General features: G+C 36.4%; 2 protein-coding genes across 3 annotated transcripts; both read right to left on the bottom strand.

The window, feature by feature from the left end:
- Window positions 1–4,211: 4,211 nt before the first annotated feature.
- LOC129245848 (transcription factor grauzone-like) lies at window positions 4,212–6,426 on the bottom strand. 2 transcript variants are annotated; one of them, XM_054884271.1, is made up of 5 exons: window positions 6,204–6,426; window positions 5,143–6,149; window positions 4,695–5,076; window positions 4,412–4,632; window positions 4,212–4,345 (listed from the first exon to the last, which is right to left on the bottom strand). In XM_054884271.1, coding segments are annotated over exons 1-5 (1,743 nt in total). In that variant the 5' UTR covers window positions 6,336–6,426; the 3' UTR covers window positions 4,212–4,344. The 2 variants fall into 2 exon arrangements, with proteins under 2 accessions (XP_054740246.1, XP_054740245.1); XM_054884270.1 differs by having other exon boundaries at window positions 4,212–4,632.
- Window positions 6,427–14,048: 7,622 nt separating this feature from the next.
- LOC129245314 (sarcosine dehydrogenase, mitochondrial) lies at window positions 14,049–22,004 on the bottom strand. The gene is made up of 4 exons (XM_054883397.1): window positions 21,591–22,004; window positions 15,543–16,730; window positions 15,321–15,463; window positions 14,049–15,225 (listed from the first exon to the last, which is right to left on the bottom strand). The coding sequence occupies exons 1-4, from the start codon at window positions 21,984–21,986 to the stop codon at window positions 14,265–14,267; spliced, it is 2,688 nt and encodes an 895-aa protein (XP_054739372.1). The 5' UTR covers window positions 21,987–22,004; the 3' UTR covers window positions 14,049–14,264.
- Window positions 22,005–23,116: the final 1,112 nt, after the last annotated feature.

Consider the following 23,116-nt stretch of genomic DNA (forward strand, 5'->3'; position numbering starts at 1 on the left):
GAGTGGATATTAGGATACTAGGTATCAAAAAGACAGACGGCACATATACAAGCAATGAGGTGGAAAGAGCAAGCTTCTTGCTGACTACACATTATCTGGGACATAATTGGACCCGAAACTGGTTAAACAATCGTTTACCCAGCAATCCATGAGCCGTTAGCTCCTTTACCCAACGCTACTCACTGGCTAAGTCCTTCAGACCAATTAGTCTCACCTCCTTTGTATTGAAAGCAATGGAGTAGATTATTGATAATGAAATCAGATCAAACACTTTGCGTATAACACCTCTCCATCAAAATCAGCATGCCTAAAGGGCAGTAAGGCCTTCGAACACTGCGCTGTATCAGTTATGTACGGAGATCCAGAGTGCGTTTGACTATGAGTGACAGTTCTTTGTGCCTTCCTCGATATCGAGGGAGCTTTCTACAATACCTCTCACTACGGGGTATGCCACGCACTAGAGATCCATCTGCAGATGGATAGAGTGCCTGCTACAGACAAGGATAGCTGAAACCGCATCAGCGGACAGTACTATCTAGCTACAGGGCGGGCCATATAGCGTTTGCTTTTTGAACCACCTTTTTTTTTGAGAATGGTAACACAAATGACATGTCAAATGTGTTCATAATTTACTTAAAGGTTTGACATTTACGAAATGGGACGCTATACGCTTGAACAAAATTGGGAAATATTGAAAGCCTGTTTCCAAAGTGGTTAGTCTTCTTCTTCTTTTCTGATTTTCACATCGGTGGCTACGTCAATAAGCAAAATTGTCGGATTTGGGGCTCAGAAAATCTATACGTTACTGTAGAGATGCAAATGCATCTACAACGAGTCATTGTTTGGTGCGGTTTTTGGTCTGGCGGCATCATCGGGCCATGTTTTTTCGAAAATGAGGGAGGAGCCGCGGTTACAGTAAATGGCGAGCGTTACCATGACATGTTCAACGAGTTGTTTCCAAAAATTGAAGAGGATGACATGGACGACATTTGGTTTCAACAGGACGGTGCAACTTGTCACACTGTCAAAGTTACACTCGAACTTTTGGCTACCGTTTTTGAAAACCGAATAATCAGCCGAAATTCCGATATCAATTGGCCGTCTCGGAGCTGTGATTTAAGCCCGTTGGACTATTTTTTGTGGGGAGCCGTTAAGGACAAATGCTATGCGAACCATCCAGAGACGATTGATGCTTTGAAACACGAAATCGAAGTTGCTTTTCATGAAATTGGAGCCCAAACAATCGAAAATGTGCTTAAAAAGTGGGTTGATCGAATTTCCTACTGTAAAGCCAGTCGTGGCAGTCATTTGAACGATATTATTTTTCATTCATAAATGACAATGTTCAATCTTCAAAATAAAAAAAAAGTTTGAAAAAATATTAATTAGTTTTTTTTTATAGCCGATTCAAAACGCAAATTTTACATGGCCAACCCTATACAAACAAATAAGGCGTGTTCGCAGGAGGGGGTCTTATTACCTCCACTGGGGACCCTAGTAGTTAACGACTTGCTTCACTTGCTGACAAACAACGGAATCCGCTATTAGGGATACGCAGATGACGTTGTAATTATAGCGAGAGGCCAGTTCGAGAACACTCTTTGCGACATACCGCAAAGAGGCTTAAACTTGACTTGTATGCTAGGGTGGGTCTGGATATAAATCCGTCCATAACATGATGGCTGTTCGTTTTCCTTTCCTGTTTTTGTTTCTTTCACCAGTAATGAGAGAGATCAGCATGGACGAGGTTTCTATTTGGTTGGTCAGTGAAGTTAGGTATCTTTGTCTTCTCCTGGATCACAAGCTTAGCTGGAAGTAGCATGCTGACGCAACATTGTCCAAATTAACAAAGACTTTCATGATCTGCAAATGTCTAGCAAGAAAATCCTGGAGATGTAGCCCAAGAAGCCTGAGATGGATGTTCATCATGATAATAAGACTAATGATAACATATGGAGCGGTCGCGTATGCATCACAGGGGCGAAGCGGACGTACCCTACAGCTGCGATGGAGATGATGTTTGAGCTGACAATCCTTCATATACCAGGGAAGGCTTCTGGAGAGAAAAAGTGATGGCATCTAAAAACAAGGAATTGCTGAGGCTGCAGCTTCCTCTTACCCAGCTGCCCAGAGATGATATCACTAGTTCTCAAATTCAAAAAGATCTGCCTTTGAAAACAAGCTTCAGGAAACCAAAGTGTTCTGTGCCGATGGGTAGTTTTCCTATCATCTTCCAAGCAGGAATGTATGCTTATCTATCTATGTGCAAAGATAAACTTAGATAGAATGGGAATGAGTAAATTGCCTCACTTGTCCTTGAGTGTATCGAGAAACTGAATCTACTAGGAACGCACAATCGCATCCGGTTAGTTTGGGTCCCAGGTCAGGGGTATAGAGCTTTAAAATACTCATAACTCTCCTTAAGAATAAACTGAGAATGCTCACGGGCCTGGATATAGTGAACTAATTATTGCAAGGCATGTTCACAGTATCCAGGGTGTCTACTATTTCAAGGTTAACATTTTTTGTTCATTTCGGTTTATTTGCCAAAAATACCCATATATGTAGGTAAATACAAGAGATAATTAGAATAAATATTCACCTTTTCCAAAAGTCTTCCTCTTAGATGATATAATTTTTTACGGAGAGATAATAATATCCACTTTTTGTTTTTTTTCCGAAATTGTTGATTTATATATACATTTACATATTTTTTTTTTGTAAAGGGTGGTTAAATTTCAAGGGCCGATGTTGAATGTGAACCACACCTAAACGTCAACGACACCGTTGGACTTCTTTCTTTGGGGTTATTTGAAAGTAAAGGTGTACGTCGATAAGCCAGCAACAATTCAAGAGCTAAAGGATGAGATAATTCGGCACATTAACGGCATAGAACCTCAATTATGCCTCAGCGTCATCGAAGATTTGGACCATCGGATGGAGGTGTGCCGCCGAGGCGGCGGCGGCCATTTGACCGATATTTTGTTCCATACGTAATTGAGCCATACCAATATTATCATAATAAAGAGAAATGACAAACGAAGTTTCCACGACAGTCGGTTCTACGTTACCGAAACGACCCGGATTTATATCCGGCCAAGGACTGTCACTCCAGCAGCATTCACCGTATGTATGGGGAATGTTTATGCTGCTACAACAACAACAACAATAATTTCCTAAGAAAAAAATTGTATTTTATTCAAATCAACACCGGTCCTTGAAACTTAACCACCCTTTATATTATTGATTGAGCTACTCCATTATTCTTGCCAAAGATGAAACACTAACCCGTTTTTCTATTTTTTCAATAACTTCACATTTTCTCTTTACTGACCTGGATTTCTACTAAGACATGATGGTACTATCAATTTATTAGCATTCAGAAACTTTAAAAATACTCGTAAGACAGTACATTTTCATCAAACGGTTTGGACCAGACAAAAAAAAAATCAAATGCTAACGTAAAATGACAGCAATTTGTTTAGAGGCAAGAAACAAGGTATAATTTAGGGGGAAACGAATACCTTCTTTAGCTTCAGATTATTATTATTATTATTTTTTTTGTTGCTTTTAAAGTTGTGTCCATTATTTCGAGGTTTTCGATGGTTCAACACTTAGAATACTCCCTTTTCAGTGCTCCAGATACGATTACGTATAGCTTCTAAGGTACCAAAATTATGCAACAACTCGGGACTCCACTTTGTGTATACAAAATGCCTTTATATGTTAGTATTCATCATGATATTTCCTCGAGCTCCGTTGCGAATCATAGGGCCAAAGCAAAATTTTTCCACTTCCTTCTGTTCCCTGCTTTTGCTTACTGCTACTTCATGATGTTGTCCACAGCTTTTATTTCACTTTCGTGCCTCCCTTGCGTAGTGCATCGCCGAGCCACCTCCACTTGTGCTGTCCGATTTCTGGCGCGAGTGGTTTTTGTTGGCATCGTCGGTGTAAGTCAGCGTTCGATATCCAATTGTCTGGCAATCACATGAGCAGGATGTACCTCAGATTGCGGTTTACAAACACTTACGGCTTCTAAACGGTTTCTGCTGATGGACACCATGTTTCACAATCATAGAGAAGGACAAACTTAACATTTGAATTAAAGATTCGAAGTTTGGTATGCACGCTGATTTGTTGGACAGCCACACTGGTCAGAGACTAGCAAATACGTTTATTGCTTTCTGCAGCCTTGTGAAAACATCACTTGCCAAGATATTGAGATGGTTTATTTGTTTTGCCAATTTTTCAATTGATATTTCTTAATTTTTTACTCATATCATTAAACATATACTTAAAGATAGCTCGCTTGTTCTTAACTAAATTTAAGAGCTTTCTGCATTTTCTATTGAAGAAGATATTGAATTTTCATAATTTTATTGAATTATCATAAAATTAAAGATTTTCCTACTATTTTGATTCTTCTGCATCCGCCGATTCCATTATAGATACCAAATCTTTTTGGACTAGTTGTCCAATTCCAATGGAAGTTCTCTTCTTCGCACATTTTTCTGCCCATTCCTTTGGGTGTTTTCGCTTACGATGAGCGTACATATTTGCGTTAGAGTTAAACGTTTGGGGACAAAATGTACATGTATACAAAACTTCACCAGTATGTGTCGTCATGTGCTCCTAAAAATTTAAATATACATTTTAAATACGATATACAAACTTTTGTATGCAAAAATATTCACTCGCAAGTCGTTGGGCCTCTTGAAGGCTTTGTCACAAAGTTTGCAGACATGTTTTTTTTCTGTGGCGTGCATGTATTTAAAATGTGTTTGTTGCGACCGAAGACTTGGTGACACTTTTGAGCAAATGGGACAGACCTGGGGCGTTTGATACTCCTCCGTGTGCATTACTTTCATATGACGCGCCAAACCGTACTTCGTCGTAAGTTCAGCGTCACATAATTCGCATTTAATCAGTGACCTTGGTAAATCAGAATGTTCCTCCTGGTGTCGGCGAAATGCTTCGCCACCGTGAAAGGATTTTCCACAAATGTCACATATTTTGTTATACAAATGTAGATGGACCAGCTTCAAATGCTGTCTCATATTGTATTCATTGCAGAACCTATAGTTAGTGTAATTACATTATTGTAACAAATAGAAACAGAAGCAAATCAAAATTTGAGCTTACGTTTTCTCACATTGCGTGCACTTAACAACTTTTTGTTCATCGGGAGCATGTATTACATAATGTCGAGCAAGAACTTCACGACGAAAGAATCTTTTAGAACAAATGTCACAACGATAAATGCGTTCTCTAGAGCCATGGAAAAATTGAGTATGCGTTTCAAGCCCTCGACGGTCGGACATCAATTTGTCACAACGCGGACATTTAAAATATTCGGGATCGTTATGAAAGTTGATATGATCAACGAGTACACCTCGTTTATATAACTTCTTTCCACAACATTTTACATATCCATCTATTTGATGCTGTTCACGACAATGAATTTTAAGTTCTCTAAAATCTGTTAGAGATGTTTGACAAAGAAAGCAGACTAATTTAAAATGTTGGGCAATGAAGTCATCATAGTCCGATGTTTTATGCCGTGTTCTTTTTATTTGTTTTGGCTCTCTTTTTTGTTCACTTTGTTTTCTTTTTAACCTTCTTTTAGTACGAACCTTCTTTTTCGGTGATAAAGAATGCACTACATCTTCATGGTCGTTTGGACTTGAAGGTATTGGACTTCTTAATTCATTTCCGTCATCAGATAATTTCGATGAATAATTTGCGTCTGCCGTTTCCTCTGGCAATATTTCACTTTTAATATCTACTTTTTCTATATTTTTATCTTGCTGGTTATCTTGAATATTATTGTTATTTGGAAATGTCAGTTGCTCAATTCTAACACTGCATTCTTTTAAGGCGATTGGCAGAAACTCTAAAGAATCTTCGGCCATCTTTTGACGACGAGGACGGCCACGACGACGTTTTGGAGGTGATGCTAACTCGTCTATTGCGTCAGGCTCCGTTTTTATTTCTGTAACAGCTATCTCTAGCTCTTGCAATGATTTTAGAGTGTTACTTGCTGCCAAGTGTGCGTTCTGCACACGCACATAGAATTCATGAAAAGATTGGACCAATTCCCAACATTGATTGCATACAACTTTCGTTGAAAAGTATGCCATCATGCTCAGCTATAAAGAAGAATTACATTTAAATTAAAATCACATCTCTACCGGAAGACTCACCTCTTCCTTGAAATGCTTTTCGATAATTTCACGGACTTTCACAGACTCCAGCTCTTCTGAATCTATATTTATTTGTCCACTGAAAGGACTAACTTTTTCCAAGCATAATATACAGGACAATTTATCAAACATCTTTCAAATTTATAGTCTACTAATAGCTAATAAAGTGGAATTATTTATGTAGATAAATTTATTTTACAGCTGAATCCAAGGTGAATTTCATTGTTTATATGAGGAAAAAAGTTGCCACCTCGAATATTTGGATCCAGTGTTGCCGCTCAATAAATTTCCTTCGCCGCTAAAAATACAGCAAAGAGTGTAGGCGATGACATGGTCATAGTGCAACGTATAAAGATCTAACGGTTACGTTGTTTGGGTCGTGTCATTCCAGTTGTAGTTGCATCAGTGGAAGGGGAAGACCTCCTTTACGTTGAAAAGATCAGGAGTAGAAAGGCCTGGCTTCACTTGGTGTTTCCAACTGACGCCGGTTAGCATAAGAAATGATTGGTGCGCTTTGTTAAGCTCGGCCAAAATCGCGCAAGCGGTTATTTCGGCAATCAAGACGAAGAAGAAAAAATTTACGATTTAAGACCGTTAAACCGAGGGTTATCGTGTTTTTATTTACCTCTCAGTATTTCGACAGAAGACAAATACGGAATTTATTGTAACGAATTTTTTTACGTTAAAATTTAAATAAATCTCTTACAATAACTCCTCTGAGTTCGATCACTAGATTATGGAATGAAAGCCACAAATTAATGGCAACACATTTGCCTTACTTTATTTTCAACATTTAACTATACATGTACACGTTCTCCTTAAGACTGAAACACTCTATTACTTTTCGTTTATTTTCTTAAAGTACGTTCACATGTCCAATAAATCCACAAAATTAATCTACCCGTTCACATGTGGTAGATTACCTGCAAAATTGACAATCAGCTGCCAATACTGTTGTGAAAGGTTTAATTTGAAATGAAAATGAATAATGAAATAGTATTGATGGAGTATTTCGGTGTTTTTGGTTTGTTTAATTATTATTAACGATATAAAGAAAATACAAGGAGAAGGAATAGCTAATTTAAGTGCGTAATTGGCTGTTAATAATACACAATTGGAGGAAATCCGTAAACGACGTTTACTGAGGTTTTAAAAAATTATGGCAGCAATACGCATTCGAAATTTGATATTACATTTTATAACAAGTAATAAGAGGACAAAGCGTTTATGGCCACACGCTTTTTTCTGTTATATGAATACATGAATAGTTTATAATACCTAACAAAAATTGTATTGAAATTATGTCTACAAACCTGTTTTCTTTGCCGGCATCCATTTTATTTAGTTTTTACTCTTACGTTTTTCTTTACACTCGTAAAAATAATGATCTATTACACAGAAAACACAGAGTTGTATGTCAAAAAGTGTGGTTATTATCTAGCATTATTTTATAATCTCAGATTTTGGGAGAGAAATTTTGTATGGGAAATCTCGCTTTTTAATTACGGATTTGGAGTTAAGCACGAAAAAGTAGATCATCTACTTATATGTGATCTTACAATATTATTACACGTTTAACTTACTACTGAATACCCTATGCGCACGCACCACTGCTTATATACATATGCTTAATAATTATCATAATTTTTCGATCTGGCAGCTTGTTGTTGCAGTAACTTTGCCTTCTCAGTGTAGTGTAATCACCAGTCGTCTTTGTCTAGATCATCTAATGATAGGCCCAGGAAACTTACTTCATTCCCATGGCAGCCGGTTCTACGTTACCGGAATAGCTCGGGCTGTTACCGACCAAGGGTTGCCGCCTCAGTAAGCTAGCCTTGTCTAGTGTACCGTACCCCTTCCCAATCTATCGCTCTGGCAGCTCGTATCTTCTGGTGAGTTCTGTTGTAGCAGCAGGTTACTAGTCACCTGTTGTCTTCGTCTAATGGGGCTCATGGTGCTCACACACACCAACGTAAACGTACGCCCATATCAGCTGACTCGATGACACTAATGAGAGCCCCATGTAAATGAATTCTCACCACCATTCCGTTCCGTAGTATCGTAGATCGTTGACGTGGGATTTTGGATTGTTTCCGTAGAAACGTGTTAGCTGATTGCTCTCTCACCACACAGTGTTGGCAAACAATACATTTTCAAAATAAACTTAAAAAAATTTGATTTTTATTAAAATACAGTAGGTTCTGTTTTTATGCGGCTTTTTTTTATGCGGTTTTGAAATAGTGCGGTTTTTTTTTAAATTACAAAATGCATGTCGACCTATCGGGAATTGTACATATAAACAAGATTCTAAACCAGCTAAGCAAAAACTCATCACAGATTACATCAGAAATGCTAACCCTAGGACCTGCATAACTATCTAAATTTATTTTTCGATTCTGACGTTTCTTAAATAAAGATATAATTTAAAAAAATACAATATTTTGTTTATGCGATTTTATTTAATTATTTCAGTTTCATGCGGTCTATGGAACGTATCTATAGTTATAATATGGGACTAGTGCCCTTTTTTTATGCGATTTTATTACATTATTTCAAATTTATGCGGTTCTTAGCACTTTTGAAACGTATCTATAGTTTTACTATAGAACTAGTAGCTTTTTTTATGCTGTTTTTTTTTATGCTGTTTCTTGCGGAACGTATCTACCGCATAAAAACAGAATCTACTGTAACTTAAAACGAATGTTGAATAAATGAACTATTTGCACTTGGTGGTTTTTGACTTATTATACAATGAAACATTTTAAATGATAACGCGGGGGTGTGTAAACGTTTGTATGCAAAAATATCAATGGTAACATTGTGTCGATACCACGAAATACAAATACACACAAATCGATGCATTGTGTAAATATGTAGCCAAATGAAATCAGTTGTTTTGTACGGACTAAAGTTTTGCTCAATTTTGTGAATTAAGATAACATCGGTGAGTGCTGGCACCATAACTCATCTAACAGTAGACTCAGAAAGCGTGCACTGTCTCGGTATCTGCTGTAGCCATTAAGACTAATTCTTGTTTTTGTTTTGGCATCTAGTTCACTACTGTCCCTGTCCAGTTTTGCATTGCTGTATACGATACACCACGTCAATCAATCTTTTAATCACCTTGTATGGACCTTTCCATGACGCTTGCATTTTTAGAGAGATCCTTTTTTTCGGACTACCTCCGCTGAATTCTTCGGAGTTCACAGTACGGTCAAATCTGTCCTTAATCTTGTTACTCACTAGCTGGGTACGTGGCCTCACATGATGGTGTAATTTGTCCATGTTATTCTGCAATGTTTCCCAATTTTCGTCCATTACATGAGCGTCACCTCTTCCAAATGTTAAATCACTCGGAAGCCTTAAATTGCATCCAAAGGTGAGTGCTGGCACCATAGCCCAAGTAGGTCAACTCACGTTGTATTGTTGCAATTTTCCACGACTTCTATCCTTTGGACTTCTCGCTGCCATACACCGCGCAATTTCCAACCCATTCTGCAGATGATTTTCTATTATTTACCCAGTAAAACCGCTGCTTAATCTTCTCCAGCGTCTTAGTGATGCCCAGATGTTCCGCACTTGGCCGATTGTAAAATTCCTCTAACACGGATGTAATTCTGGACTTAGAAGTTATAATCAGATTACGAGAATGATTTCCGCCTTTGCTTCACCATACACGGTGCAGAACTCCATCAGTGACTTTAAGACTATTCCATTGTACTGAATATGCTTTAGCCACAGGACTTTCTTTCGCCTTTTTAGTTTTGGATGGTCTCTTTTCAGCGACTTTCGCTTTCATGATCTTTTTCAAGTCAGCATTATTCAATGAATTTTTCCTTGTCGTTTTTCCCAGTCATCATCGGGTTCCAAGTGCATTGATCTGATGTAAACTATCCGCTCCGATCTCTCGACCTCAAGACTTGATATAACCAGGTCGCCGAGGTAGTGAATCAGCCTTACCCTGTGGGTTTTTCCATCTTCGTCTTCGGTTGGTTACGTGATATCCTACAACTGCGTGCAATATGTCCAGCCTTACCGCAGTTGTAACACTTTATTTCCGAGCTTCTGGATTGTGTAAAGTGAGGGAAGTACTCTCTTGTGACACTTCTTATTGCTTCTCCCAGCAAAGTAGGCTCTTCAACAACAGCCCGATGGACTGTGTGCACTGGTTTGCTCAAGATAGCTGCTGTTTCCTGAGTCAATGCAGAAGACAATGTTCAGCAAACGTCTCCTTCGGTGTATGCTGTCCGTTTCGAGTCCGGATATAGTATCTCTTATGAATACCTTAAGCTGCGTTTAATTTTGCTATAAAGTATTGGTATAACCAAGGATGATAGAATACAAGATTGCGCCTTCCGAATTCGCTGTGTCGGCAGGCTCCATGAATAAACAAACAAAAGGAAGGGGAATTACTTATTTGTGAAGAGGAAGAGTGGTGAAAGCAATAGAAACTACCAAGCACACAAAAAAAAAAAACGACAGTCGGTTCTACGTAACCGGAGTGACCCGGATTTATATGCTGCTACAACAACAACAACCAAACACAAAAAATTATATACACGTACATACACTTTCTTACCACTCCTTCTTTCACTTCTAAAGATATAGTAAAGAACGAGAGTTTTTGGAAAACTAAATAGCAGAACCAATAACACCGGACAATGTTGTTCCACACATGCTGCAATCTAAAGAAGTATGGGATTGTATCAAAAAATTGTCAGCGTTCGTACTCAACGATTTGAGACAAATGGAGAGAGGGCGATATGTTTAGTTATACCAGTTGCTTCATCTATTCGCCACATGCTAACGCTTGGCTTGTTGCTTTCACATGAAAATGTTTCGTTAAGTGAGCCGAGCAGAGGAGTGGCGAATAGAAAAGGCCTTATAGTTTTCATCTTTAAAAATTAAGTCGGAAGAGCGCCACACACTGAAAATAATAGCCTACATATAGTATGTTGAGAAATTTCAAAACTTTTGCAGCCAATAAAACAAGGAGATTTTAACCAATTTGTGGAAAAGCTCTTTGAAAAGGCAAATAGCTGACACCCAAGTATACTTGTATCTATTATATATTTAATTAATATGTAAACATTTGTGTTTTAAAGTTAGCTACAATCTGTATGATTTTTAACTTTGTGTGATAAAAAATAAGTGAGCCCAGCAAGAGCACCCGCAAATTAACTGTATTACTTCTTTGGCAGTGGCATTTTTTGTTAAAGTAATAAATTATAATATGTCTAGTAGAAACATCTGTTTGGAAGCCAAACTGCATATGTAACGGTGCAACCAAACCTTTGCCTGCATATGCACATACATACATGCATGCAGTACATAACTTCACAATAGCACACCGTTCAAATACTTCAGGGTTTTCTCCACTCAGAGAAGTGTTTCGTTACTTTCTTTGAAGTGGCGTAATTTGTTATGAGCACATAGAATGTATGTATGATACTTATGTTTACATGCATACATATTTATTGTATCGGACCCACAGCGTTCGTAGTTTTGACACTTTTGCGGTCTCCAAAAATTATAACTCAATTAAAATTGATGCGCGGTTATGATGGTTTGAGTGTTTTTCTAAGAAGGCTTCTTAGCTACTTATGTATGTAGGTATGTATGAGTCGGTCAAATCCTTAGCAGACTTTGTGTCGCCAAAAATGTGGACAATTTACTTCATACTGGTATGCATGCTTACAAGTATGCTACTTATACATAATTATTGCTATATTCTTAAGGGGGGGGTAGGGTCACAAAATCGAAATTTTTTTCTTCACTCATCTTATAGTAAATCATTTCAAGAATGTTGTGTCAAAATTTTAAGTGGATCGGAGCAGAACTCTCAAAGTTATAGCCTTTGTAGGCACTCTACCTCGAATGCGGAGCATCGATAATTTTTCAGAGTCATTTTTTCAAACGCGTTTTTCCCGAAACGACTTCTTAAAAGTCGGTGCCAATCACAACTCCGAAACTATTCAACCGATTCTTTTCAAATTTAGCACACGTTTTCTAAATCAAAAATACCTCCCCCCCCACTGTTTTTTTTTATTTTTTTTTTAAGGTTGTTTTTCACTTACAAATATGGCGAAATTTTTCGCCAAAAATGCTCGTTTTACGTTTTTTTGCCACCAAAACTACAAAAATGAAAAAAAGGGGGGGGGGGGCTCCCCGTCATACGTCATACTTTAACTGAGAAATTCGACTTTTTTAGTTTCAGACGATTCTACGACGAATGCCGATTGGCACCGCAGAGCACCTCTCGAAAAACATATCTCCAAAAAAACTCTGTCATGGGCTTATTGTCAATATTTTATTATTAATATTTTTTAAAAACTTGTTGTAAAGATGTACAATAACATGCAACTGATTTTATTAAAGTATCTTAAGAAATATTTCTGTAAAAAATTAAAAAAAAAAATGTTTTTTTTTTACGCTAAACCCTACCACCCCCTTAAATCTCCGTGCAGAATAGTAAAAAATCAGCTCTATAAATTATTTCTTTAAACCTGAAATGGGCGATTTTTTCTCAAAAACAAAATGTGATCAATTTAGAGGTCTCGAATTTTATATTGAAATGAAACAACGGAAATTCAAATTGGTTTATCAATCCTTACTACTTTTATGTAAAACCATTCATGATATTTATTTTTTAAAGATAATCCCTTTCAAATATTGGCCCTAACTGCGCCGTAATTGGCCATCTGTAAACACCAATTTTGAATGACTCACTGGAGGACTTCGGTCGGTATCTCGTGAATAACTTTATTAACGTTGGCTTCCTATGCTTCAATTGAAGCTGGTTTATCCACAAAGCATTTAGACTTTACATTAAATACAAATAAATGCTAACGAGATCCCACGATCTTGGTGGCCAATCCACTGGTCCGAGACGAGAGATAAATTGCTCATCGAAACGACGACGCAATAAACCCATTGTTTCACGGGCTGCATCAAGTCATAGGCTATCGGGATTTTCACATTTTCTGTGGCATGCGCTATTTAGCAAGTTCGAGAATTGTTCTCTCCAAAATTTAAGTGTGCTCTGGATGTCAGTCACCAGATCGTCGTCTTTGTTTTTACACGGAAACGTCAAGGTCTTGAAACCTTTTGCAAGCCGCCGAACAAAGTTTGCACAAAACAGTAGTGGTTCGTGGATGTGGATTGCGGAGTGTCGTCTTTGAAGGATTTTTCAGCATTTCGAAAAAGGATATTTTCAATTTTTATACGATGTGCGTCCGTGTAATTTTTCAATGCAAAGTATGCAAATTCTACAATTCTACACATCACAGCTGGCAACCAATAACGCTGTACGACAGGCAAAAAAAGTGCCACTTTTAAATTTAAAATAAGTGGCCTGAGCGCTGCTCCGCACTATAGTACCGATCACGGCTTCTTCTCGGTCAGTCTGGTGAAATGTTATCATGTTCACGATTCAGTCTTATAATAGTGTAAAAGCATCAACACTAGGAACCATGATGATCTAAGTTTCATCTAGATCAAATAAAATTTTCTTTGTTACTGATCGTGACTGGAAAGGGATCTGCTCGAACGTTGGCAATCAGGGATAGGATGAATGAATGAGTACATTGTTCCTTCCTTGATTATATTTTACTTGACCAAGAACGTACGAGCAAATCGTAATCGATACTATGGTGAGAATCGGCCGTCGATGGGACGATTATTATATGAAAATTCCTAATATTACTTCTACCATACCTGACAAACTCCGTAAATTAATTTTTAGCCATTTACCTGCAACTATATGACACCCTTATGAATATAGAATAAAATATCTCTGCTTGTTTTTGACAGATGCAAGAATTAGTGAATTAGCAGTTTTCTTAATTCTGGACACAAAATATGCCTTTTGCGTCCCCATACTTCTGGGTATTTTATTGTTTTATAAGAAAAAGTGTTTTGCATACTCACTAAATACAAAACCTGACAAATTATTAAATTAACGACAAAACTATTATCACAATATGATCTGCCTTAACATAGTAGATAATTATGATAAAAAATAAGTAGTATATTATTTACCAATTACTTAAACGATTTTGTCTAATTATAAACACCCAATATTCTCTTGCCTTCGGGATCGAATGGACTTCTTAAATGACAATCGGCCTTATAGCGTTTGCCTAAAATTTCAATGTCATACGTTCCATTCCTTATGTATTCATCATTTATTAATTCGCCATCTGTCCGACTAATATACGCCTGACCAATTGATTTTCCCAACGCATAACCATATTCAGCACGCCGCAGGAAACCAGCCGCCTCACCATTGCGATACACCCCCTCTAGTCCCCAAATGGGCACCTGTTCCTTCAACGTCAAATAGACCAAACGTTTCTTAATACCTTCTTTGCGTTGTCGCTCTATTGCCGATTTTCCTTTGTAGTCGCCTTTTTTGCGACACGTGAACGATAGACCAGCTTCTAAGGGTGTATCATCGGGTCTTAAATCGAAACTCCAAAGATGATACCCTTTTTCACTGCTCAGCGAGTATAATGCACGAAAGCCAGCATTTCGTAAACCATGCTGTTTACCCACTTCTAATAGTGATTGATAGACAGTGGAACAATCTTCCTTGGGTATATGAAGTTCATAACCCAGTTCGCCAACAAAACTGACTCTTAATACGCGCAAACCCACTTGTTTGCCATTAGCTGACAAACATTTAACACTTGCCAACTGCGTGCCGTTAGGAGGAATACTCTCATTCGATAGATCACAGTCAACAATGCGCTGAAGGATGTCTCGACTGTGTGGACCTTGAATGGATAAAACACCCAAATCGGGGGTTATGTCGCGTAAGGATACATTAAAGCCCTTATCTCTTATCTCAGACTGTAGGATGGAATAAGTATAAAAGGCAGAGGCACCACCAGCCACAATGTAATAACCCTGCCCTGTAAATTTCGGGTCGTATACTGCGCCAGTACCAGAATTCAAACGAGATACGGTGACATCGGCTTCCACACCGCCACTTTTGTTGAGAACACAGGTATAAACGGTTCTACAAAAAAAAAAAAAAAAATAGTTGATTAATTTCTGACGTAACGTTTAAGCACCAAACGTCGAACTTCAACTTAGTCTTCCATTGAAACTCACTTGTTAGCGTCGCGATTGGTGCTAGCGCTAAAGATCCAGTCAGCTGCTTTCTGTGCATCTGGACCTTCCATAATTAGTTTACAAAAATAGCTCATGTTAAAGACAACTGCGGCATTTCGACAAGCCAGTGCTTCTTCACCAATCTGAAATATTGGCACGTGTACATACATATGTACTAAAATGCTAAAGGAACAATATTTGTTTTTAAATAATGCGGTTTACCAAATTATGATGTTGCGAAAACTTAGCATACTTCAAGTCGCCCTCGAGCACTTTTTCATAAACGCTATGGGTGTGTCTTGTGTGGCCATAACTGCCATACCAATCGTAAGGTAGTACGTCTACTTTCTGCTTCATAAAAAATCCCGGTCTTTCCCAACCCTGTTTCTCTTCCATAAAAGCATTTTGCTCCAACATATCGCCGTGTAACGGATCCCTCTGGAAATTACGTCCGGCAAGCGGCTGATCGTGCTTAAAAACCATACTGTAATTCTTGGCATAACTCTCATGAGATTTTTCGCGTATCCATTGTGTGTCCCGATTTTGCGCGACCGTGAAACGATGTAAATCGAAGCTAAACATTGCCAAATCGGGTTTTCCATTAATCACCCAAAGTGCAGTTTGTTCACCGCATCCACCACCAAACATCATTCCAGCCGAGTTGAAACCACAATTATGATACAAACCATTTATGTGTGTATCTGGACCCATTAGGGGCTTGTGATCGGGCGTAAAAGATTCAGGACCACATATTGTGCTCTTGACACCATAATTACCATACGAAGGACACAATTTAACCGCACCGTTAAGATGTACTTCAAATACAGACCAATCCAAATCGTATAAGCCAAAATGAAAATCTTTCGGTACAGGTTCCAATATAATGGGATTCGGTTCATAACCACCCATACATATTGCATCACCTTGAATACGAAAGTATGTTGAATAATCGTGATCGCGAATATTTGGTATGCCACGTACACCAGGAATCGATTCGGATACAATGTAGGAATGCTTCATTGGAATAAGTGGCAAATGCGAACCATGCTTTTGTACTAAATCGCGTCCCCATATGCCTGTGGCGTTCACCACCGCTTTTGTTTTTATATTTCCATATGGGGTGGCGACACCGATAAGTTGCTTGCCTCTCGATGTATCCTCGACTAAAAGATCTGTGACACTACAATTTTCAATAACTCTGGCACCATTTTTAACAGCTCCACGTGTTAAAGCTGTGCACAGCATGGCCGGGTCAATTACACCATCACCTGGTGAATAGAGTGCTCCAATAAAAGCTTTCGGATCTAGAAGTGGAAATAATTTCTGTGTCTCTTCGGGCCCAAGTATATAATTTTCAATATCTAAAGAGTTTCCTATAGATGCCAAGCGCTTGTATTCATTCAAACGTTTCTATGAAAAAAAGAGGATAAAATTTGGTTAACCTTAAAAGAAGCTAAATGTGATTTAAATATGTTTTGAAGGTAAGTGTTTGAAAAAATACTTAATTGCTACCTAGCTATTAAGCGTGTTATTGGTGTAAAGTGGCGCAAATCTAAACCACCAATTGTGTTTTTCAATAATTATTTAAAAGAGGCCTTTACGCTTTTCATTGCTTATCTGCTTTTACCTTTATATTGCAGTTGTCTAGTTTACAAGTGTCAAATATTATTGATATACGACGGCATTTGCAAAAATTATATTATATATCTTCCGATAGAGTGATTAATTTTGTGCCACCTTCAACATAAGAGTTTATTCAAAGGAAAGGTGACTTACAATTTCGTGGGCTACGTACAATCGATTTCTGTTGTTATGTTAGGACACATCGCTCATTTACTGCAAGAGTGTTATAATCCACAACACCAAGTTGAGTTATTATTTCTCTGCAAGTAAAAGCAAAGACATACTTTTATCTAATTTAATTTGATCTAATCATTTTTTACGCAGTATAAAAGAAGAGGTTGTGGTCATGTCTTGATACTTATCTAATTTTTTTCTTTCGGATTATAACACTACGCTATGGAAGTAATTGAGCGGCGAACGGCTAGTGTACTATGCACAAATTTGAAAAGGGATATTAATGATTGTTTTGCAAAAATTGTGTTCAACTTCCAAGATAGGTAGTATCCAAGTTGATAATAGAAAATATTAAAATTTTGTACTAATTTTTTTAGTGAATACCATTTTGTAGAATTTGTGCGAATGTTCTAATATCATGGGCATTAAGCTTTGCAGCTTTTACCCTATTTCTTTCTACTGCTTATTGTAAAAGTCTTACGCCAGAACTGCTAATTGCTTGCTGAACAAGGAATATATAAGGATATTTATAAACACGCCTTATACTTTACGTTCACTTTTCCACGGAAGTCTGTACAACCCAACTTTTTTTTAAATTTTAGTTTCCCAGCATTAATTTGTTTATGAATACCTACTAGGAAAACATTTTACAGATGAGTAATCTATATATCTATATATATAAAAATGAAATGATGTTCGTTCGTCCGCATTTTTTTGGGCCGATACGAGGCCAATTTTATTCGTTCTTTTTTCATATTATAGGGATCCACTAGGGGAAGGTTTTTAGCAAAAAAAATTTCTTTTAAATATTTTCTTCATATAAAAAAAAGAAAAAATCAAAATATTGTCCAAAACAAAACTTGCTCGATTGTTAGATTAAAGTAAGTTTCGAATCGACATTCATTTTATGTGTAATTTTATGTGTACACCTTTTTTTGAATTTTTTGTACAATATTTGTATTGTGATACAGAAATGTATTGTATACAGAAATTTCAAATGATTCGAATGAAAATTTTTTTTTTTTTTTTATTTCTTCCATAAAATATTACACCTGTCGTTAGACAATAAGTAATTTGATTTACAAAAAGATGGAATGAGAGTGATATTGAAGGGCCAATGCCCCCAAGCTCATTTAGAAGAAATATATACATATTATTTAAAAACAAGTGGTTAACAAACAATGACATATACGATTAGTTGACAATTGATTACAAGGATTTTGCAAGATCTGTTGGTGTTTGACGGTTAAGCCGACTTTGGGTAGATTTTTCTTTATTTGGTAGTCTTCTCATCATAGGATTTGTATGCGTTAATAGTCTATTTATGTGTCTTCTGCTAGCGCTTTGTATTGTTTCATCAATAGTATCGATGTCAAGGTCGCGATGAATATCTGCGTTGGGTATGTACCAAGGTGCATTAGTTAAGGTCCTAAGTATTTATGAAAATAGTGTTTCAATTCAATTGAGCAATGCTTTCTTTGACCAATTCTATATGGAAATGAATGCGTTTGCAAACGATGTTTTCGGCTATGAACAAATATTGGAATCGAATGAAAAAGGAAAGAAACGCGAAATGATAAAAAAAATTCTTGGAAAATTTAAAATGAATGGTGCTTCATTGGAAAAATTCAAAGGTAACAAGAACATACACAAGATAAAGTTAGAATTCGAATTTTTAGATTTATTTTGTTTATTTCTCATTTTTTCAGAAGTACACCACACAACAACTCATTCCAACTCTGATTTTGAAATCCTGTTGGAATTGGTGATCGATAATTTTGTCACTATAATGGTCAATGAAAATTTGCGTGTATCAGGCCCTGCATATTATTTACCATATCAACTTTTTATGGAACATATGGAAAAAATGAACACAAAAAAATAATTTAGTTTTGTTTTGATTTTTTGCAACATTTTGGTTTTCAGTTAATACAATAAAAACAATACTGTTTTTTCGTGAACACAAAATTCTAAATTTATTACGTTGTTTGTTTAGAATTTTTTTAGAAAAAAAGTATATTAAATTTTTTGGTTTTGAGGAAATTTGTTTATTGTTGCTATTTGTGAAAGCGTAGATATTTGTAAGTATTTGACTATAACCCTAAAAGTTAATGGAATACCACTATGACACATAGAAAACATTTTTTCAAAGGGGTATTTTTCGAAAATTATAAAAAAAATTGTTTTCAAAAATTTTGAAGAAATAAAGTAAAATAAAAAAATTTCGAAAGCATGAAATTTTTTCAAAACCAAATTTTCCTCAAAAAGATAAAAGAAATTTCTTCGTAGAGGTGTTTTTCTAAAATTACAAAAAAAAATTTCAAAAATTTTAAACAAATAAAATAAAATAAAACTTTTTCAAGGGTATGAAATTTTTTCAAAACAAAATTTTCTGAAAACCAAACAAAATTAAAAAAAAAAAAAATGGTGTTTTCAAAGCATTTCATATTCCACTATTAATAGAGAATACATTTTTTCGAGGGGGTGTTTTTCAAAGCGGAAAAAAAATCTTTTTTAACAAATCAATTTAAACTTTTACAAAAGTATGAAATTTTTTCAAGAACAAAATTTTCTCAAAAACGTTAAATTAAAAAAAAATAGTTTTTTCAAAATATTTAATTTTCAGCAATTAACTGAGAAGAAATTTGTTAGAGCGAAGTGTTTTTCAAAATTTCAAAAAACACTTTTTAACCAAAAAAAATAAACCTTTTTTCAAAAACAACAGGAATGATAACATTGCCTAACAATTTCTGCACTTTTGCACAGTCTAAAGAGGCATTGATACAGAGTGTATTTCCAAACATAGTTCAACATTACAAAAGCCATGATTGACTCAGCGAAAGAGCAATTTTAGCTGGGAAAAATAAGGACGTCAATGATATAAATTCAGCTATTTTAGATCAAATACCTGGTGACATAGTTGCGTATAAGTCAATGGACACTATTACTGATCAAGATGAGGTCGTAAATTATCCAACTGAATTCTTAAACTCACTCGATTTGCCAGGCTTACCACCAATTACGATTAAAAATTGGAGCACCGGTTATTATGCTGCGCAATAGTAATGTGCCCCGACTTTGCAACGGTACCAGACTCGCTGTGAAGAAGCTAATGGGTAACGTTATCGAAGCAACAATTTTGAAAGGGAAGTACAAAGGAGAAGACATTTTGATACCCTGAATTCCACTGATTCCGGCGGATTTACCATTCGATTTCAAACGTTTGCAGTTCCCTATTCGCCTTGCCTTCGCTATGAGAATTAATAAGGCGCAAGGACAGTCTCTACAAATGTGCGGTATTAATTTAGAATACCCAATTTTTTCTCATGGATAATTGTATGTAGCTTGCTCACGAGTTGGCAAACCATCGTCATTATTCACGCGAAAGATGAAAAAACCAAAAACGTTGTCTACCAAAAAGTGTTACAATAAAGTTCGAATGAAATTGTATCAAAGAATTTGCTTTGTTTCGTATTATTTTTATTCTCTCTCAGTAAATCATTGAATTTATCGTCTAGCGAAGCGGGCGAGGGTACGCTAGTTTAATATAAAAAAATATTGGACACAAAGTAGATGAACACTTTTTCATCGACAAAATATAAATTATGCAGCTTTCTAGTTAGTAAGCTTTCCACGCATAAATTAAGGAACCCATACATACTGCTTCCAACGGTAGTTGTACTCAGTGGAGATAATGGCTGAGGATTGACCTCTGTTACAAAAACTATTTTTAAAAATAAAAAAACTAATTTTTAAACTACATTTCCGAAGAAGTGAGGACGTAAAAAACTTGGACGACTGGTAAAACTGAACATATGACTTTTTACGAAACCAATCAAAATAGCACTTGATAAAAACTTTTATAAAAATTCCACTTTCGTGGTCTTGTATTGTATAGAAATAGAAATAGAAAATTAACAACCTTGCTTTTTCTAGTGGAGGAATAAATCTGAAGTCTGGGAAGATGATCTTATTTAATCATTATTTTAAAATGAACGAAATATGGTAGAACCACGGATCAAAAATTCTAAAAGAAGTATGGTAAATGTTATTTTTAGCTAACAAATCAATAGTGGATCAATTTTAAATATGAATATGGTAATTCTCCACTTATTTCACGTATAAATTTCGGTTTGGATTAACTTAATTTTAGACAAAAACCATTACACGTTTTCATCAATGTTGTGAGCGACTAATGACTTAAGAAATATAATATTTATATGTACGGAATAAAATTGTGCATAAACAATTGATTGATAAGACTTATCAGGCAATAAGCTGGGCGTGGTATTTTATAACCTTTTTTTAAACAAGTACTATTTTTATAGATAGTCGCAGATTTAAATGCAACCGATGTTGGTGGATTTCAAAGCACCCATTTGTGTGTGCGCGTATGCATGTACATATATACGCTTTGATACATTTGAGTTTGTACTGCACTGCACTTTTAAAATGAACAAATATTATGCTTACTTCCGTGTGAGCTATGAATATACCGCCATTCTGAATCCAGCCCGGATCATATCCAGTATCCTGTTCCAATTGCGTCAACATATTTCGTGAATTGTTCAGCAATTGTATATCTACATCGTTTGGTCGTAAACGCCAAATTAAACCCGCCGTATGCCAGGTGGTACCGGCTGTTAGCTTGGCACGTTCCAATAGCACTGCCTTCACCCCTCGCTTTGCCAAGTGATACAATGTGTGACATCCTGCCGAACCGCCACCGATGATAACCACATCTGCCGTTGAGGGTAATTGTGGCACAGAATCCTCAGCTTTGATGCAATGCAGGCGAATTGGTGTTGTAGAGCTCGACGGAACTTTCGTCTTTCCTTGCAATAATGTTTTTCTGCCAATCTTCCACATTGATGTGTGTACTGTTTACGCTTTAAATCTCAACTGATCTCAATTAAATTACAAAGTGTATACTTAAGCTCGGTTTAAATAATTTATTTATAAAAATATCGGTTTTACTATTTCGAATAATTTAGAATATCAATTGTTATGATGTATGACAACGGTAAAGGTTATCGGAAGCTGATAAAGAAAATTTATAGATAATATTTAATGCACACATCCCAGTGCTAATTATGAGATAATCTCAAATAAGAAGTAGTTCTGTGCTTCAGATTTGGTTGGGTACTTCCTTCTAATGGGTGCAGGATAGCAGAGAGAGATGTTAATTAACATGTGCTATGAGGAGAATGTTATTTATATGAAATGTAAGTTGTTGCGCCGCTTTTATATGTATATGTACACTATGCAGCTATTGAAGGTGGTCAATGGCAGTACTGTACTGTAGAGGTCTAAAGTTTTCTTGAACTATTTAATATCAGTAAAGTATTGTGACATAAGGTTTTTTTAGTTTTTTTCCAATAGCGGTCGCTCCTTGTATTTCTGACCATAAAAAAACTCCTCATAAAAAAAACCATCTGCTCAAAACTCTTAGTCCCTCGATTTGTGGAAAATATCAAGACGCACACAAATAGGAGGAGGAGATCCGCCAAACCACCGAACAAAGGGGGTTAGCGCCAAGTAAGACATCTGTCCAAATTTATACCCAGGTACGTAACTTTATTATTTACTACGTGATATAAGAGTATTATTTAGTTCGATTGCCGCGCAAGTTTGTAGTCTTAACGAAAAGGTAACATGTTTAAACTTTTGCTCATTTTCTTTTACACGCTAATTTGCCCGCCATTCTTCAACAAGGTGGACGTGTTGCTTTAACATTCTTGAAGTTTTTGTAGGGAACTTATCACATCTTATTATGGTAGTAGTCTGGTCAAATACTCATTTTTTATAGATATTGTTTAGGATTTTTTTTTTGACATATTTCTTAAAAAAGATAGGTGGCTTGTCAACAGGATTTTGGCTCTTCAAGTCATCTGAAATGAAGAAGTTAAACTGATTATTATTCTGTAGGCTTGTCATTGCTCTTAGTTGATATGTCTGATGTAGCTAACCAGGCTACCTCGAGCAACTCCAGCCATTAC

The sequence above is a fragment of the Anastrepha obliqua genome, chromosome 4, assembly GCF_027943255.1.
Source record: "Anastrepha obliqua isolate idAnaObli1 chromosome 4, idAnaObli1_1.0, whole genome shotgun sequence".
Taxonomy (NCBI): domain Eukaryota; kingdom Metazoa; phylum Arthropoda; class Insecta; order Diptera; family Tephritidae; genus Anastrepha; species Anastrepha obliqua.

What these genes read in the sequence shown, in the direction of transcription:
- LOC129245314 (XM_054883397.1), bottom strand. Translation starts at nt 21,986, where the DNA reads ATGTGGAAGATTGGCAGAAAAACATTATTGCAAGGAAAGACGAAAGTT. An exon ending in TATTCATAGCTCACACGGAA is followed by an intron (nt 16,731 to 21,590) that starts GTAAGCATAATA and finishes TTTTTTTCATAG; the next exon opens with AAACGTTTGAATGAATACAA. An exon ending in ACCAATCGCGACGCTAACAA is followed by an intron (nt 15,226 to 15,320) that starts GTGAGTTTCAAT and finishes TTTTTTTTGTAG; the next exon opens with AACCGTTTATACCTGTGTTC.
- LOC129245848 (XM_054884271.1), bottom strand. Translation starts at nt 6,335, where the DNA reads ATGTTTGATAAATTGTCCTGTATATTATGCTTGGAAAAAGTTAGTCCT. An exon ending in TGCACGCAATGTGAGAAAAC is followed by an intron (nt 5,077 to 5,142) that starts GTAAGCTCAAAT and finishes CACTAACTATAG; the next exon opens with GTTCTGCAATGAATACAATA. An exon ending in AGAGGCCCAACGACTTGCGA is followed by an intron (nt 4,633 to 4,694) that starts GTGAATATTTTT and finishes TTAAATTTTTAG; the next exon opens with GAGCACATGACGACACATAC.